At 42.1% G+C, this 18,254-nt stretch overlaps 2 protein-coding genes across 3 annotated transcripts; one reads left to right on the top strand and one right to left on the bottom strand.

Moving 5' to 3' along the window:
• The first annotated feature begins 467 nt into the window (after window positions 1-467).
• Window positions 468-11,389, top strand: LOC119722228 (solute carrier family 43 member 3-like). Of its 2 annotated transcripts, XM_038192282.1 has the most exons (10): window positions 468-611; window positions 3,687-3,937; window positions 4,472-4,592; window positions 5,361-5,453; window positions 7,907-8,213; window positions 8,362-8,628; window positions 9,009-9,134; window positions 9,409-9,604; window positions 10,042-10,165; window positions 10,803-11,389. In XM_038192282.1, exons 2-10 carry the CDS (start codon window positions 3,906-3,908, stop codon window positions 10,956-10,958), a joined length of 1,422 nt encoding a protein of 473 aa, XP_038048210.1. In that variant the 5' UTR covers window positions 468-611; window positions 3,687-3,905; the 3' UTR covers window positions 10,959-11,389. The 2 variants fall into 2 exon arrangements, with proteins under 2 accessions (XP_038048210.1, XP_038048204.1); XM_038192276.1 differs by lacking the exon at window positions 468-611 and having other exon boundaries at window positions 3,534-3,937.
• A 679-nt stretch (window positions 11,390-12,068) lies between these two features.
• Window positions 12,069-15,025, bottom strand: LOC119730147 (monocarboxylate transporter 3-like). The gene is made up of 4 exons (XM_038202923.1): window positions 14,917-15,025; window positions 14,432-14,575; window positions 13,396-14,265; window positions 12,069-12,540 (listed from the first exon to the last, which is right to left on the bottom strand). Exons 1-4 carry the CDS (start codon window positions 15,023-15,025, stop codon window positions 12,422-12,424), a joined length of 1,242 nt encoding a protein of 413 aa, XP_038058851.1. The 3' UTR covers window positions 12,069-12,421.
• Window positions 15,026-18,254: the final 3,229 nt, after the last annotated feature.

The raw sequence follows: 18,254 nt of genomic DNA, 5'->3' as shown, positions 1-18,254 counted from the left end.
TTTGGCGTGATTTTAATTTTCAAGTGCAAAGTGAACCCTTTGAAAATGCCCCGAAAAAGAAGAAAATAATTTTCTGACAAACATCTGGCTGGGTATGTAAGTAGAGATAATAATAATTATTTACCAGAATTTATCAAGTTTACAGAAATTCGTAAATGTTAACTTGGAATTTTTCAAGATTTATTAAAGTGCGTCACGTTAGGGAACACTCCGCCAATTTGTGCCCAATTTCCGGACGCCACCGTTTTTGAATTTTGGATTAAATTTTATGAAACCGAAATTGTTCACAGAGGTTAAATAGCAAGCAATACAAAGGTAAAAGTACTAGTATTTTACTGCATGAATTTGAGGTTTGTCGACAAAGAGGTTTGGCAACACTACACGAGGAAAGTCGGGTAGCTTCGAAGTGCGCCACGTTAGGGAACACGACTATACGCGGCAAAAGTAGGCCCTATACGTGCGTGCGCAGACTGTATGCATATTGTGCACAGTACCGGCGGCGCGAACGTACAACTTTTAAAAAGTCTAAGCTGACAAAGATCATACGTCTTCGACTCTTCTCCAACAGTTGCACATCAAACATGCCCTCAGAGTGAGGAGACGTTTCAAAGGTAAGTGAGCTTCTCTCGATTCCGTGGCCTCTTTAATGCAGTGGCCGCTGACTTATTTGTTGCCTCGCACATTAACGATACAGGCAGGTTGATTAGCCATAATTTCCATAACACTGTTTATGGTTACAATTTTCTCAATGTTGCATGCACCAATTAAAGGTGAATTTCTAACAAGTTAAACGACCTTACTGCTAGGTCGTAAATGTTTATAGTTTACAAAGTTGCGAGTAATAACTTCCAGTTCCGGTGGACTCAGGCCAAAGTGAATTTGGATTTTTTTTTTTTGCATAAGCGGCCTAAACTGATTATGTTTAGGGTTACTTGTGTATTGAATAGTGACGTAGGCTGCATTGACTTTCATGTCTTATATGAAATTTGGGTTCATATGAAATCTGGTTTCGGACTCTAACCTTTACAGTTACACTCGACCTGTCAATGCCCTACAAGTGTTCACTAAGGCTTGCGCTATATATGTGAACACCAATAAATCAGTACCAAATTTGATCACCACTAGGCGTAGTCACGGCTCAAACATCCATAGTAATATGCATGGTTACATCTTTATTGCGCAAAGTCTGCACTATGGTGATGATATAATGATGTAGCGCCTTGAACACCAGTCCTGGTGGATACGTGCGCTTTAAATACCCACCAGCATTTGATGGGGGGGGGGGGGGCACTTAGGTGGATACGGATCGCCGTCCTGGGGGAGGGGTCTAAGGGGAGGGGGTGCCCCCTCCCCTTTGGAAAATTTTCGCATACGGAGGATGGGCTAAATGCAAAATGGTGCCACATTTGATGCTAAATTCGATCTGAAGATATCTCCAGAAATTACTATTTTTGAGGTAATGATTTTAACAACGCGCAGAATTTTGCAGAGGATAGGGGGGCACCAGCATTTGATGGGGGGGGGGCACTCGGGGGGCACTAGGTTTTCCAGGGGGGCACGTGCCCCCCCCTGCCCCCCCCCTGCCCCCCCCACCCCCCCCTGCCCCCCCCCCCCTGCCCCCCCCCCCCCCCCCCCCCCCCCCTTGGCGACGCCACTGTGCATGGATGATGATCAATGAATCTGCATTCTGGATGCGCTATGCAGTAGGTAGCGGAAATATGATCACTGATTTAATGTTGGGTTCCCGTTCCTTTCTAACAATGCAAACTATAAGCTTCTACGACACGTACGCTGCAGGCTTGCTGTGTAATAAATTCTATTATACATAAACCGCCTTTTGTGAAAATGATTTATGTTTGAGCCATGGGGATAATCTATTGTACCACCATCAATCAGCTAGGATGGCGGAACATGTTTAGTGTTCCGGGAGAGGGTGACCCCTTTGGCCTTGCGTCTCGATCTCGATGGCGCCGCTTTTACATAATACACATGTTGTGTCACTAATGCACCAATTCATCACAAACTTTGATAACTATAGGCCTACAACGTCATAATTAGTTTCATACACCGTTGGAATAAGTAAGATTTGAGGCTTTGCATGGTGGAATACAACCGTTGGAATACTCCATTCATACGTGGGGCTTCTGGAAGTATGAGGGTGGGGCATATTTTGCTTCAATCCCAGTAGAACACAAAAAAGACTATGCAAGTACATGTACTTCACTATAGTTGGGAACACTTTTCATTAAAATGACTCATGGCTCAGTGCGCGCCTAGCCTTGTTCAAGGCGGTCTCGAATTTCTGTCGGAGGGAGAGACTCAGGCACGCACGCGAACCATGGCAAACAAACCACCGCGTAGAGCACCTGAAAGTTCATCCCTGCTGGTGGCGCGCTGAAACTAGCTTTAACAGTAAAATTGACCCGCTAAATTTCGAAAAGTTGCAATTATTTTTGGTACATTGATTTCTTACAGAAATCACCCTCGGAAAAAAGGCCTTTGTATTAAAAGTGAAAGCATCTCAATTTATGGAATCTGAAAAATCGGCCGACGTGAAAGAAAAATATCGTGCCAAAAATTACTGATCTCTCACTTCCGAAAATCTAAAATACATGTGGACTATGTACTACTGGAACTTGGTGTATGCATATGAAAGTTTATAAAATAATTTTCGGGCGGTTATCGGGTGAAAACTGAAAGTTAAAAAGGAGACTATAAGATTGTCTTTTAGGATATAGATTTTTTTGAAATAAACTTGAAGGACTCATTAGCATTAAAATAAATTCTGGAATGACCGCTGATAAGGACTGTATTCAAGCCAGCACGATATCTAGAACCCATCGGCTGTGCTGTAGGTAAATCTTAGCGTCGTTCTCTTGCTTTTACCCATTTCCAACTTCTCATCATTTTTCGTGATGAATACCGAGGTAAAATTACAACATGAATGTTTCTTGGGGTGATTACTGTTAGAAATCCTTAAGTTCTGTCAAAAAAATATAGCAAGAGAAAGGGCAACCTAGTGTAAAATGCCCATAGGCGGGCCGGGCGCGCGAGGGTTTCAGAAGCTCGCCGCGTGACCTATACTTTTAGGCTCCTTTTATATATCATTATCACTGATGCAGAAATAATACCAAATGCTGTTCTCTATAGGCCTAATACGAATCCTCTCGCACGCACTAGCGCGCACACACAAAATATTTTGTTGAACTTACTTTTGCACGTCGCATCCTTCCCCGTCACGGTTCAAGTGCAGTGGTCTGGTTAAAATCGTTAGTTTTGGGTAAGTCCATTTTCAGAAAGGTTTTGTCAGGTTCGTCTCGCTGACGTGCTCCACATCACTGCGCAATAATGATATGCTCAGTGTATCAAGTCCATTAATATTTAACTTGAACCTTACAACCGTACAGAAGCCGCTCTTTTCTGTCTAACTTGTGGCAAGTCCGAAGGCCAGTGAGTTGCCACTAAGTCCTCGAATAAACACTGATTCAGGTTGTCGATAAAAAGACACAGTTTTACCTATACTGGCAATTGTATCGCAGTCGTGTTATGTGACAGACCACTGGTTTTCAAAGATGTTAACTCGTAAGGTGCATAAAGTCAGTCTCCTAGTTCTTGGGTCGCTAGAGTGTCTGTGCTTTGGTGGGTGGATCTTCGGATGGGCCTCACTGGTTTTTGTCCTGAAACAGGAAGGCTACTTCGCGGATAAATGCTGGACCGAGGGAACCACAGCTGACCCTCGCAGTACCGTACCGTCAAGCGGTTCCACGGCCAACGCGAGCCAACCGACCACCGTGCCGGGACTAGCGGGCTGTGCCGATCAGGACGCCGAGCTTCAACTCGTTTTCACGGTAGCTAACTTCTGCGTTTCCGGTGCCTCGCTGCCACTCGGACTGCTATTCGACAAAATGGGAACTCTTTTCATGAGAATAATAATAAGGTGAGTAGCACAAGTTGGAAAATTACATTCTACTTTCATTATATATCACGAGAGGTCGTACATGAACATTATCAGTGGCAAAGATCTATTCAGTTTTCTCGTTTTACTGTTTTGTCTTAGATTTTCCTTTATCAGTTTATCAAATGACAAAACAAAGTAAGGCCTAACTTTTTTCTAATATGTTTTGAGATGTAGGCCTATATCAGGGAGAATGAAGGGAGTATACATGTACTCCATTTGAGAATGTTGATGATCTTGTTCTTTGCACTGAACTAGTGGTTCAATCATGAAGGAAGGAATCCTCCATGCAATTCAATATACACATTGCCGAAAGATGTATAATTTGAATTGTCGTTATAGGCTTCATCTGTACCGATCATAAAATCAGTACAGTCTTGATATTTGAAGGCTCTATAGAGGATCCGTGCTCTGAGCGATCAAAGAGTTGATTACATTGGTGGTAAATCCCAGTGGTTAAGTTTTCTTCAACAACAAATCTTCCAAATTACATGTGTTGTTTGGTATTTTACTTAGCGTTCTGATGTTGGCTGGGAGCCTGATGTTCGCGCTGAGCTCCAGTAATCCTTTACTAGTCTTCCCTGCAGCCGTATGTGTATCAGCCGGTGGTGTCCAACTTCTCGTGGTAAACCTACAGGTGAGTTTTCTTTTAGGGCGGGATTTGAACCTGCAACCTCGGGCTCGACTCACTGGAAGTCCATGGATTGGATTATAACGCGGGTCATAAAGGTTAAATGCGAGCAAAGTGCCACTGTGCCAACTTGTATTTCTTTTTTATTTCGACAACATCTAACAGCGCCAGCGCCAGAACGGGATGGGACTTGGTACAAGACGTGGAAGGATATTGCGGTTTTGATGGTGGGAGGAAAACCCCAATTTCCCAAAATGATATTCTAGGGCAAATCCATGCATGGAATCAGGCATGGACTGAAAACCCAGGCCGGGATTCGAACCCGGGTGACAGCGGTGAAAGGCGAGGAAAGAAACGCTATATACGCCAACATGATCCCCCAGTGACTGAGTTCCTCACTCCAAAAACAAAGTCAAACCACATATTAAAAGATAACATGCAACTTTAATAAGCCGAACAACTCTTATTATTGTGTGTTTAAGTGCTTTGTTGTTGTCGAAACCCTGACCAGATCTTTGACACTGAGTTATTAGGCATGTCAAGGTAGCTTTGATAAACTCTTACCTTGTGTTGTCATTTAAAATCGATTGTAACATGGACATTATGAATACAACTTAGAGTTTTGAAGAGTTCCATATTTTTTTTACTAAGCATTGTTGCACCTCAGTCCAACAGTTTGATATTATTGGTTTATTCACATGTCAGCTTCCATCCATAAATGTCAATGTGAAATATACAAACTTATGTGTGATATTATATATTTTTGTTCCGCAGATTTCAAATCTATTTGGACGAAATAAATGGATAGTAATGACCATATTTTGCGGCTGTTTCGACTCATCCGCCTGGGTGTTTCTGGTTGTGAAGGTAACCTGATGTATTTCTTTCTTATGACTTGTCATTATTGTACTTTGTAGTTAACCCCATTTTCAACAATAACATTTGTCAAACTCCCCTGATTTATTTGACTAATGATACTCACAAGAAAGTTAAACAACAGCAAAAGTATACAAAACATTAAAGCGGAAACTTATTTTTGTTAAAACAATTTACGATAAGACATGATAAATTATTACAATCGGTATCAGTTGCAGAACTTGAAATACGATTTGGCAAACGACTCAGCAAACAGTAAGCTCAATGCCACTTGATAAATTATCAACCCGCTTTTTGCGCGGCTCAATGACAAAAGAATGGGCATAACGATGTTTGCACACGTTTATGTCTGTGCACTTGTTTGATTTCCTCCGGGGGTCTGATACACATCGAGTATCCCATAATATATCACCGCATGACGGGGCAATCTTTCTGAAGAAATTCAGGGGTGAACAGAAAAGCGGTGAACAATATCATACTCTCGTGTAGGAAGACAGAAAAACAAGTGTATTAATTCGAAGTGTTAAAGTAGAAAGTTACGCGGCAGGAAACCTTTGGTTTAGCTGTGGGAATCTTCTTCAAATTCTGTACCGATCGTTAGTTCCGTGATTGAAAAAAAGCTATGGTTTTAACCACCACACCAAAACTTGATTTCACTGAACGAATTCTATCGATTTCCGTCTGTTTTACCAATGACCATATTTCCAGTGTCAGTAAATGGACCTTTGCCTTTTTACTATTTGTTTGCCATCAACCTGTTTTTGAAGTGTAGGCCCATATAATGGAACTTTATCAGTTTCTGAAGTGCTGTTTTAAAGATTGTCTGAATGGTAAAATTGAATAGGTCAATAACACACAGTCAGATGACACATACACATGACCTCAGAAAATCAAAACGATAGCCTCCAGTGTAAAAAAAAACCCCGATTGTCCAGCACACCAAATAAGCTTTTTCTACAAAAACGAACGAACTTTATTGTACATTCTCTTGGCAACAAGGGCATCTCCTTGGGTGTAATACAATTACCAATTGTTAGTGAAATTGCAAGTTGTAACTTGATCGCTCGTCGTAAAAACCAAAAAGAATTTACGTGCAGTATCAAATTTAAGCCTTATTATGGATAAACTGCACTGGCGGCGGAATGGACCCACATTCTCCGGAATTTAACACTGTTAACCTAAAAAGTTGGGCAAGATTTGAGTAAGGCATTAGTCAACTCTCAATCCGCACTCCCGGACTGCCCAAAGGCGGCACTTTGCTTGTTACTCACTGCCTTCTCCCACGTTATATGACCTCTGTTTTCTTTTGGGCCCTTATTAGATATATTTTAATCAAAACTGGGCTCTAGTTCAACATACGCATGCGCACCATATGCACGTGTATTGGTCTTTGCGCAATTACCCCCAATCCTTTGCGTTTGCTCCACAAATGCGCCTTTAGATGCGGCGTCAGGTACGAGCTGAAGCTTAGCTGAGACAGTAAAACTAAAAGGCATCCAAAGTTCATTGCCAGCCCCTTCTACAAACATGACACATAAACGTTCTGTTGTGGGAGTGACCCTAGGCAAATATGAATTGCGATTCCATGTACAAAATATAAGTGGTTCTAGAATAAAGACATTGGTTGTTACTGTATTAAAATGATGTACTTGACGTGCTGGCGACACCTTTTGCGTCCTTGTTTACCAGCCAGCATAACTAGTGTTCTGCACGTACCTACACTCACGCTTCACTTGATCGCACCCGTTGGGTGTGTTTGCTTAACACCTTTACAAACCTGTCAGTCATGATAACACACATTGATATTTTGGCAACAGAGCGCGAGTATGAATTTGGAGTGATTCCATACACACTGTACAAGGGCGAGGACGGGTCGTCAACTTGACAACTTGATAAATTTCATATTGTGTCTGAATTCGGCCGTTGGATCATGGAACTCATCATGCATGCAACACGATTCTAAACAGCCTCAGCAACTACAAAAGCGCAGTGTCATACGTGGGCTAATAATAAATCAAATTATAGTCTTAGTTCAAGACGGGATTTTTATTTCTCCAATGCACCCTGTAAAATTCAAAGCCGCCAGTAAAGGGTGCTACCAAAGCAACCCATGCGAGCGCCCTCTTTCGGCGGATATGAACCGCCGTGCATCAGGCAAGGGAAATGCTTGAACTTGTGTCTTCCTTTGACCGAGACTATAGTCTATGTTCTCAATTAGGACTTTGTCTCAACGAGAAGTTTGAAAACAGGCTGGGTACCCCACAATATTTTGTTAACGGGTGTTATCACGCTCGCTTGCGTGTAGGTTGTACGACACATTTTCGACCGTGTCATAGAAAGTTACAACCGGCGGAAATGCGCGTTGAACCACCTCGGTACGTATGGTGGTTACCGAAGTAACAATCTTTAATTTCATTTCCCTTCTCCTATCCTGAATTCCGCAGGTCCTCTACGAAAATTTCGGCTTCCAAGTTCAAACCTCTTTCTTCATTCTGGCGGGCAGCACGTTTGTCTTCACTCTGAACACATTCGTCTTGCTGCCGAAGAAGGGGCACATTCCATGGCCACTCCCACCGGATTACTACACCAATCAGCGGTCGGGAAAAACGTTGAATATTCATGAGGATGAGACGCTGCACGCGTACAGCAACGCCATCAAGGACACAGAGGGAAAACATCACCCTAAAAGGGAGGACGATGAAGCACTTGAAGAACCTGACCCCAGAGAAGCCAAGAAAGTTGAGAATAATGGTTGGTATAAAACAGTTTTATTTATATATGTATTTTGTACCAAAAAAGATAATGGGACAAAAAGGCTTTTCAGGTTTTGAACAATGTAGCTCATTTTCGCAGTTTGCTCATTGACTAATAATGTACTCAATTTCCGTTTCATTTAAAGAAGTCTCAGAATACTACAATGGTGCGTGTGGCAATGGATTACCGAATGGAGTCAGCGGTGAGTCCGCTGACCAAGATGGCAACTCTACTCTCGCGTCGCCTAGCAACCCACTGTCGAAGGATTTCCCATCGTTGAGGGCGTGCGTCATGTCGCCCCTCTTCGGCCTTTTCTACTTGTGGTTTTCCATTCTGCAACTGGACGTATTGTTTTTTGTCAGTACGCTGAACCCGGTGCTGACCAAACTTGCTGACAATGACGAACAGCTCGGTAAGTCAAGTCCCAATTCGCATGGCCTACAAACACATAAATCATCTTCGAGTTCATCCGGTGTGGTCGCCGCGGTGCGCACAAGCGTCGCTAGAGGAGGTGACGGTACGGACCGGGGTGCAACAACCACCAAGTGCGTCATATTTTTGTTGGCCGACAAAATACAGAATGGCCATCATGAAAAGCGCCTCCAGTCCTAGTGTAAGATGGTGTCTAGTCCCATCCGTATTGTGTCATGACACCAAAACGTAATACATAAAGTCGGAGAAAATGGTGAACATTATTCCAAACGAACCAAACTAATACTAATTTTGGATGATGATTGGTTATTTTTAGTTTTACTACAACATATTGAATGTTTTTTCCCTCCTGGGTTTCAGTGAGTTCCTACACCAACGCACTTGCCTTCATTCAGCTAGGAGGAATCCTGTGTGCTCCATTTAGTGGGCTGATTGTCAGCAGGAATAAACGCAGACACCGCTGCTTAAATAAAGACAAGGAAGAAGGTAAGCTTCATTGGTCCAGAGGGGTCACGTGTCAAGTTTTCCGAAAAGTGAACGTTGGCATCCAAATAGCGTTTATCAAACCTTGGCGTCGATCCGGTCTCGGCTTTGGGCTTGAGCCTGAAACCGGTTTGGTACCCTGACGCCAAACCAAGTTATCTTTGGAAGCAGACATTCTTTCGCTCTGCCTGTGACTTAGGCCCGGTAGCCTTGCCTTTTCTTTGTCAGCATTCCAATTGGCGCTCAAATGTTACACGTGACTTTTTGTTCTCCATAGAGAGACTCGAAGGGCGTGGCCCATACAGCGATCAGAAGGACGCCGCCCTGGCCTACGCCACCTGTACCACCATTTGTCTTATCTTCGGCGTGTGTGGTATATTACCCATACTGGAGGCCCAGTATGCCACCTTCGTGCTTTCTGTAATGAGCAGATCGTTTGTGTACAGCCTGACAGCCTCAGGAACTTCACTGTTGTAAGATTTTTGTTTTAAACTATCGACGCAGTTTGTGTTAGCTTGTTTATTGTTAGCCCATCGTTCAATCAGTTCTACAGTATTTTTACGATGGTCATTAAACAGTCTGTAGTAAGCTTTCGACTCCATTCAGGGACAGTAGGTGGCGCTGTGCTGCCTCCTCATGAAAGCAGTAAAGGACACGGCGCGTTTACGTTTGCGCACTTGTACATGGTTGGCGCGCTTTTGAAACAAAGTACGCACGACCGATTTTTACCTGAATGTGGACATAACCCGTAGCGTCTTCGCAGAAGAGCGCGCGTGAGTACACGGCGACAATGGCATTCCAGTGTCCTTCAACTCTATTTTTGGTTTGGTCGTAGAGGGGGTTTTCCCTACCGAGTTCATTGTGCAATCACTTTTTTTTTTCTCGTTAATTACTTTCTGATTGTGTCTAGTTTTCCCATGGAGTATTTTGGCACACTCTACGGTCTGCTGATCTTGCTGTCGGCAGTTTTCAGCCTTCTGCAGTATCCGCTCTTCATCATCACACAGAGACTCTTGAACGACAATGACTTCTGGGTAATAAGTTAGTTCCCATTTCCCAAGTGAAACAGTCAAGTTCACACAGTAAAACGATTGGATTGGTGGGGGGAGGTCTGTTTCGCTGGGTTCCGTTCATGGCAAGGTGGCGGAAATAAAAACTGCCACAAACTGCTCACTGACTGGAAAGACCTGAAATATAAAACTCAAACAATTGACTTTTGTAATTCTTAATTTTTTTTAAATTTAATCACATTACGTCAAAAGCAAACGCATTTCAATATGCCCTTTTCTGATGGATGTCGGAAGCGGTAGTTAAGGTATAGTTGTACTGCGGCCATCTGGGAGATGTGTGCTTTTGTTCCACATGGATACGCACAGCGCCCGGTAGTGTTTATTAATTAATATATCAAAATACACGTCCCAATGGCTGATGAATACAATCTATATAAGATGTTGCATTGCGCTATCGACTAGGAATTTAGCCACAGTGTAAACGATCCCCCAACGTAGCAATAATACAGCGTGAAAGCATTGCATTCAACCGGCTATTAGTATGCCTAAACGCACGCTACGAAGCGTCGTACTTTAATTTAAAACAAGTTTGCCGCCTTTTGAAAGGACAGGTTGTTTGTGATTCTTATTGTTTTATTGCTTTTGTTTTGGTGATTTTCAGGTCAAGATTGGTTTGCTGTCTGCTAGTCTTCTGACCTACTCTCTTTCCATCTACGTCTTCCTTCATGCAAGAAAAAAGGAAAAAGCTTGGCAATGTGGGGATCAAACAACCAATCACAGAACGGGCCAAAGGACGTTAGCAGACAACCCGCTTTAGAACAGTTTTTGTCACTGTATTTGGCCAAGGCTTTACTGCTGCCTCTAATTGCATATACAATATTTGTATCATTTTGTGAACATTATGTATTGCATATTCTTTAACACAATTTAACTTTTTGGGGTTGAACACCAAGTTCTCAGGTCCCGGGCAATGCAGGACACACCCATTTCATTCTACTTCGAGTGACAAACTATAACTAAAATTATCATTACTGTAAAGTTGAACAAACTAGTCAACAAACACAATAATATACACTATTAAAAGAAAGAAATAGTACAAAGGCTACAGAGAAACAAACCATAGAATATAATGCCGATTGACGGAAGAAATATACTGTTAATAGAAAGTCAGTACGAGTGTTTAACAGTGTATAATGTAGAGCTTTCAGAGAAAATAAAAAGGAATATATGCACCTTGGTATTCGTTTACATATTGTTTTAACACAAGAAAACTTTGTTTTTGTAAATATATAAGATAATAATTTAGGCCTATTTCTTTAACCTTTAATCTTCCTTATAAACGTTATTCTTTTCATACAATGTCTTTGTTCATAGATACATGTAATACCAAAAGATGATCAAAGAAACAAGCTATTAAGAATAAAGAAGGATTTGTCGCAATCACCAAGTTCTTTATACATGTAAAAGTTTCCCAGGGCACGGTTTTAGACCAACTTCTTGTGGGTCTTGCTCATAATTCATTGTCTTGTTAGATTATTCATTATCAATGCTGTGATAATAAAACAAACTACACAAAATTGTGGACATTTTACTAATTTATACAATCTCGAATCCCGTATACACTACTGTGCTACATTACAAATTTATTGGTATTATTATTATTAATTTATGGTAATGAAACCAAGGATTCTTCAAAAGCGCCCTGGGCACTATAGCTCGCAAGCCTGAAGAAACCTGTGGAGAGAAGACAACGAGAAGAAGTTACAGTTTTAGAGGTGGGAGAAAAATCCCAGAAGAATATGCTGGGGAAAACCCACGGAATCAAGTAGGGACTGAAAACACAATCCACATATTGGCCCAGGCGGGATTCGAACCCGGGTCAAAGCAAATCAAATCACAATTATTTGCTCTTCATGACAGAAATGAAAAAAATGATATTAGTATTGAAACAAAATACATGTATAGGCCTAAAGGCCACTAGAGGTGGCAAAACCTTAAAAGCATAGCTTGTATCACATCGATGGAAGGCAAGGAAAGTACCGCTACGCCAACCTGACTCCCCTAAATAGTGCAATGTGCTTTCGACGTGTAAAATGAATACAGGAGAGTTTTAAACGTACTTAACTGAGTTTAAATGAGTCTTCCAACTCTCTTGAACTAAATTTAAAATGCGATTCGCTGGCCAGCAATGTGCGCTTTGCAAAATTATAAACAGACAGTTCAAGCTGCATGCCTGGTATGTTTCTGCCCTCATCAGAACATTTCTCGACACGACTTGGTTTATTGTTTTCTTCGTTGCAACCAAACAAGAAGAAGCAAAACAGCGAAACCAATGAGGTGAGCGCCTCCCAATAGCATGAAAGTCAAGGTGTAGCTCCTTGTTAGGTCGTAGATCAAACCTGCATCATGGAAAAAATTGAAACAAATCAATTTGAATACTAATATGACGTATGGGGGCGCCAGGGGCAGCTTTCCCCATGGTGACATTTTTTTTTTTCGAGAGACGAAAGTGCCAGCTCTATATCGTTTTACCAACGAAAAGACTGAGGGGCCAAGTTTTCAGAAATACTACCCACTAAAGTAAAGATATTTTCGGGTCATTCTGACCAGAAAATCTTGGCAAAACTATTACTTTGACCCCAAAAAGTGTTGTTTTAGTGAAAAGTCGGATCTGATTCGACCGATTTTTAAGAGTGTAGGCCCTATACAAATGATAATAATAATAATAATAACGGAGTCTTATATAGCGCACGTATCTACCAACAATTAGGTCCTCAAGGCGCTGGAATTATGTCTATTATTAAAGACAGGTAAAACGAAGTTTATGAGAAATATGAGACCCATTATGTAGCACCTTATAAGTTTACAAGGTGCTGCGGCGCATATTACAGCCACTGCCAGAAACACCGGGGCAAACCCCTTCTCTTAGCAATAAGTGTTACTGTGTTCTTTAACGTGCATTACACAACACACGGGACCCACGTCCCATCCGAAGGACGAAGCAATAATATTAAAGTGCCTTGCTCAAGAGCACAAGCACCATGTTCCCACGGTCAGGATTCGAAGCCAATGTACCACGGCACACGAGTCAAACACCGTTAAACCACTGGACCACAGCACCCCACGATGATGACTGTGTAAATGATGACTATGTAAATTATGTTATCAAATTTGATCAGGGACCAAAACAATTTTAAAGTAAGTTACAAAGAGTTAAACTTTCAAATAACGGAAAAGATCACAACGGAACTCACCTGGCAGATACAGCAGCGAAAAACGCAGAATGCCAGACTTCATTGAGATCCAACCAAAGGCGCTACCCAACCGATCCACAGCGATGGCTTCACATAACAAGACATCTGCCAGCAGCCATGCCAAACCAATGGCAAATCCATACACGCCTTGATTGACAGCTGTCGACCAGAAGGACGTCAGCCACGGGTCGATGAGGTAATACAGAGCTAGTAATATCAAAGTGATTCCCATGAAGCCTTTATTGCCAATAATCTTGATCTTATCCAACAGAGGTCCGAGACTGAGACCTGTGAGTATCCTCGTCAGCCCGGAGATGGCGGTAAAGATAGTGACATCACTCAGCGAAAACCCCTTGGCCTGAGTGTGAGGAACATAATATACCAACCAGGCAGTATATACAAACTGAATTATGATGTAAATGATCGCCAAAAGCCAGTATGTCACATCGTAGAAGAGCTCGGTGTGCAAATTTTGCCAAAAGGATCGTAAAGCTGATGTCTTAGCTCGATTTTCTTGGTCACTGCTTCGTCTAGACGCGTTCGAGTCCGTACTGCTTTGAGTTCCTTCCTCAGCACCACTCACTAAGGAAATATAGTCTCTACCCTCCTTTGTGACTGTCGCATCGTTGTCAGAGGGGAAACGTAACAGGGCACCGCATGCTGTCAAATGAAAGAAGATGGCACCCAGGAGTAGCAATGTGCCTCGATAGCCGTAGGTATCCAAGAACAACTGTGACAGCCATGGAATTGCAATGTAAGCAGCAGGGGTCCCGGTCTGGGAGATAGAGAAAGCTGTAGAGGTACCCCCTGATTGGAAACAACGGCCAATTAGCTCTCTTGATAAAACATGCGACAGTCCGATTCCAGGTCCTGAAAGAAACAAAAAGATACGGAAACACTACACATAGGCCTAGGGTTGTTTGTAACTAAAGCCTACTATAACCTTGCTCAAATCAATAAGGTTTTTCATAATTCAAAATTAGTTCTCAGTGAGGCGGTCAGGGTTTCCAAGAGGGTCCAGAGCTAAGACACTAACCTGCCAACGCTGCCAGCACAACAGCCATAACCAGAACTGAAGACGACGCGGCACTAACGATGAAAGCCACTGTGATCATGACCCCACTCACCATGAGACATGCCCGGATGCCAAAGCGTCTTTCAAGAGGAGATGCAATTGGACCTGTAAATTACAACATTAAAAAAAAAATGTATTTACGGTGAGTATTTATGGACTAGATTAAGATTTTGACGATCATTTTTGCTGGAATTTTTAGTGAAATGTTCCTTTTAGAAAACTGCCAGAAATCTATGCCAAGCAGATTTTTATTCTACTTCTACTTTATTTCCTTCATCAAAACCTGCCACATCAATTTCTGCCTGTTGTTCACATACGCACAAACGTAAAAAGAAAACCACAATGCACGTTGAAAAAAATCAACATAGTAAATGATAAACGAAATAAAAAAGGGAAGGAAAACCGTATTTGTACAATATAAAAAAAAACACTGAGACATATTATACCTGTAAGATCAGCAGTAACTTCCATGATGACAATCATCCAGCCGATAACCCAGGTATACGTATCCGCCTGGCCCTGTAGGGTTGGTAACAGCACAGCTAGACCCTTCATTGCAGCGTTCCAAACAAAACCACTTGTCCAGGCACATAGGATTGCCAGTAAACCGACGTACCGGTTCTTTTCCCAGTGGTCAAACCAACACTTCGCCATTTGTATTTACACTATTACACCAATCCACACATAACGATCAACCAACTTTGAAACTTGATCAGCGTCAACAGACACTGTACAACAAAATTTCCAATGTAAGATGAGCCAATAAAGACCGCAGCCGACCATGCACTTAGGCCAAGTTCGGGCAAGGACCATTAGTCGACTAGTGGTTGATTTGTGACGTACCTTACGCCTGCGCACTGATAGCAACGTGCGAACGTCTCTAGTCAAACGCTAGCCTTGACCAAGGCGTTGGGCTTATCGATTCGCCGATAAAAAAAAATCACCGATAAGAAAATCCCTAATCAACTTGGCAAGGCATAATTGCGTGCACATATCGATGCCCGTACGCTGCTAGTGAGAAAGTAACTTGTACCATACAGCGAGGCTATGCTTGCACGTACGCACGTACACACACGTACTCGTACAACAGCCATGCACACACAGTACATGCATGAGCTAGTCCGCGTAACCCAACGCGGCGCGTATATCCCCCACACGTACGTACGTACACCCACACGCAGAACACAGTAGGCCTACATTTACTGCCTTTAATATTACACCATGCGTACAGTCCGTACTCACGTGTGTGTGCTTGCTGGTTGTGTTAGCCGTTCGTACGGACAAGGGTCGTACACGCACGTAGCCGCGTTGATTGTGGGTGCAGGGCCCGATTATCTCCCTTCGACAAAAAGCCGAGAGACCGCATTGAACAAGGCTAGTCAAACGCTGGTCAAATTGTCATCGCAAAACTTCTGGATCCTGGCTTTCTGCTAGCGTTATGAATGCGCGCGGCTATTGGTTACCAGCGAAGCAACCAACCCCAGTAGGCTGGTTCCAAATAGTCGACTAGCGTAGTCAACCACCGTCGACTAGACAGAGTTCGGGCAAACGTTAGTTAACCATTGGTCAACTATAGTCCTTGCGCGAACCTGGCCATATGTTCGATTGTCGTCATTGTGCAGCAATGCGATAAAGTGCCAAGGTTGCTTTATGTACACGTTCGTGACAAAATATATGTGAACGGATCGTTGAAACTCCAAAAAAAGTTACACAAAGACTGCCGTGCTTGCTAGATGTAATACATCTTGCACCGCTTTGCTCACGAAGTGACAAAAACCTAAAAATTCGACAAATGAAAGTTCATTCTGAGATAATCGCATTTGAAGTTATTTATTTTTTCAAAAGACATTTTCGACCACTTTGCAGTAACAGAATTCGGAAATTTTTGCATTGTCCGATAGGATATGATTTGCTCTTTGTTAATTCATAGTTGTTTGTTAAAAATAGTTCGTAATTAAACTGTAATTCATTAATAAAACTTTTTTGCACTTCGTGAAAACATCTAAACTTTGGGTCCCATATTTTGCCAATTACTTTGTACACAGTTTTTGTCACTTCGTGGGATTTTTTCGACGCAACAAACTTGTTACTTTTGCGCGTCACGACAGTTGAGCGCGCGCGCGTCTGTTCTTTTTCAACATCGTTTGCGTGCGCGTGTATGCTCCCATCCTTCCGCGTGTAGAACATTGTATAATTTCTGGCCCTGCTCACGAAGTGACTTTTTGCCACTTCGTGTGAACATTTTACACATTTTTACACTTGGTGAAAATTAAAATCACCGATTTCAGGCTCTTTGTCAATTGTTTGTTTACAATAATTAAGAAAGTAAACAATATTTTGCCTTGAACTTTGGTCAAATTGTTCCTTGAGACAACTATAATAAAATGGCTAGTAAAACTCAAAATCGAATAATTATCGATTTTCGAGGTTTTTGTCACTTCGTGAGCAAAGCGACGGTACGTGGTGTATACGGAAGGACGTCCCTCAGGATGCAGTGAACTAATTCAAGTGAGAATTTCTACGCGAGCTGATTAGCATAAAAAGTGACCCCACAGTTTCTTTTGAAAACGGAGACCGTTTGGCTTAAAAAACGGTGGAATTGTGAAAATATAGCCAAGGATCAACTCCCTGGTTTTTGGATGACGTCATCAGACCGGAAGTTATAAAAAAAAAAGACATTTAAACCTTAAACAATTGCTAAAAAATCAACCGTGACAGATATAATCAAGATGTGGCTATGTATAGCAGAGTAAATATAGCTCTGGAGGTTTCTGGCGATGACGTCACAATGACGTCATCAAGTGTCATATTACTAGCAAATAAATATTTCCATATTTAATCTTTGAAAATCAATATAAAATCAACTGCTACAGATTTGATTTTGTTTTTTATGGCAATCGATAAAATATTGCAGGGTCTTCATTTTTGGTTTGAAGTGCAAAATCACGTGACCCTTCCATCCGGTCAAAACCGGAAGTGCCTTATTAATTGAAATTGGCAGAAGATGCGAACTTGCTTTCAACGATTCGAGTGTCTGCCTAGGCAGTACTGTACAAAAAATTTACAGGTGACGTCATCAAATGTTAGAGCGCCTTCTGACGGCATGTTGAAAAGTCAAACATGGATTTAAACATGCATATTTTGAGTTGATGTGTGTGGCAAAGTTTGCGGTAATCCATGGCCCAACACCGTGTGGTTGTTCCTACAACCTCTAGTTATGGTTTGTTATTTTTTTCCGTTTTGAATAACTGGTATGAATAATAACTCAGGACCCATTCAGTTAATGGACATATAGTGTCACGGTTTGCAGCTGTTGAATGCAGACTGTTGAATGTGTGGTATCAATGTGCAAAGGATCGGCTGCGCTGCAGTCGGCCATCATAAATGGCTATTAGGGGGTCAGACATGGGGCTATTAGCTTACCGTGCACTGAGCCACTATCATAATTTTCTTCACTCATTCACATTGTCGTAAAAGTTTCTATGCAAAACGACCCTACACTGGGGGTTTGTGTATAAAATATCAGACGGTTATTAATTAACAGCCCATCACGCTCATATTTACTTCGGCAGCGGCCGCAAGCCCCTTTAAAGAATCCTGCATTGATCCACGGAGGTCACGGCCAACTATTACAACGTGCTTTCAGCTGGTTGTAATTTTATGGAACTAGTTTGGGGCTTGGCTATGGAGTGTATACAAGTTATTGCAAGGGATCTGTGGCTTCTCCATCATAATTGCAACATTAATATGCAAATATTGGCATGACTTGTAAAGACATGTTATT

This window comes from Patiria miniata, unplaced genomic scaffold (assembly GCF_015706575.1).
Source record: "Patiria miniata isolate m_02_andy unplaced genomic scaffold, ASM1570657v1 HiC_scaffold_1, whole genome shotgun sequence".
NCBI classification, from domain to species: domain Eukaryota; kingdom Metazoa; phylum Echinodermata; class Asteroidea; order Valvatida; family Asterinidae; genus Patiria; species Patiria miniata.
Note: the sequence above shows the minus strand (reverse complement) of the source record. Positions and strands in the feature narration are given on the sequence as shown.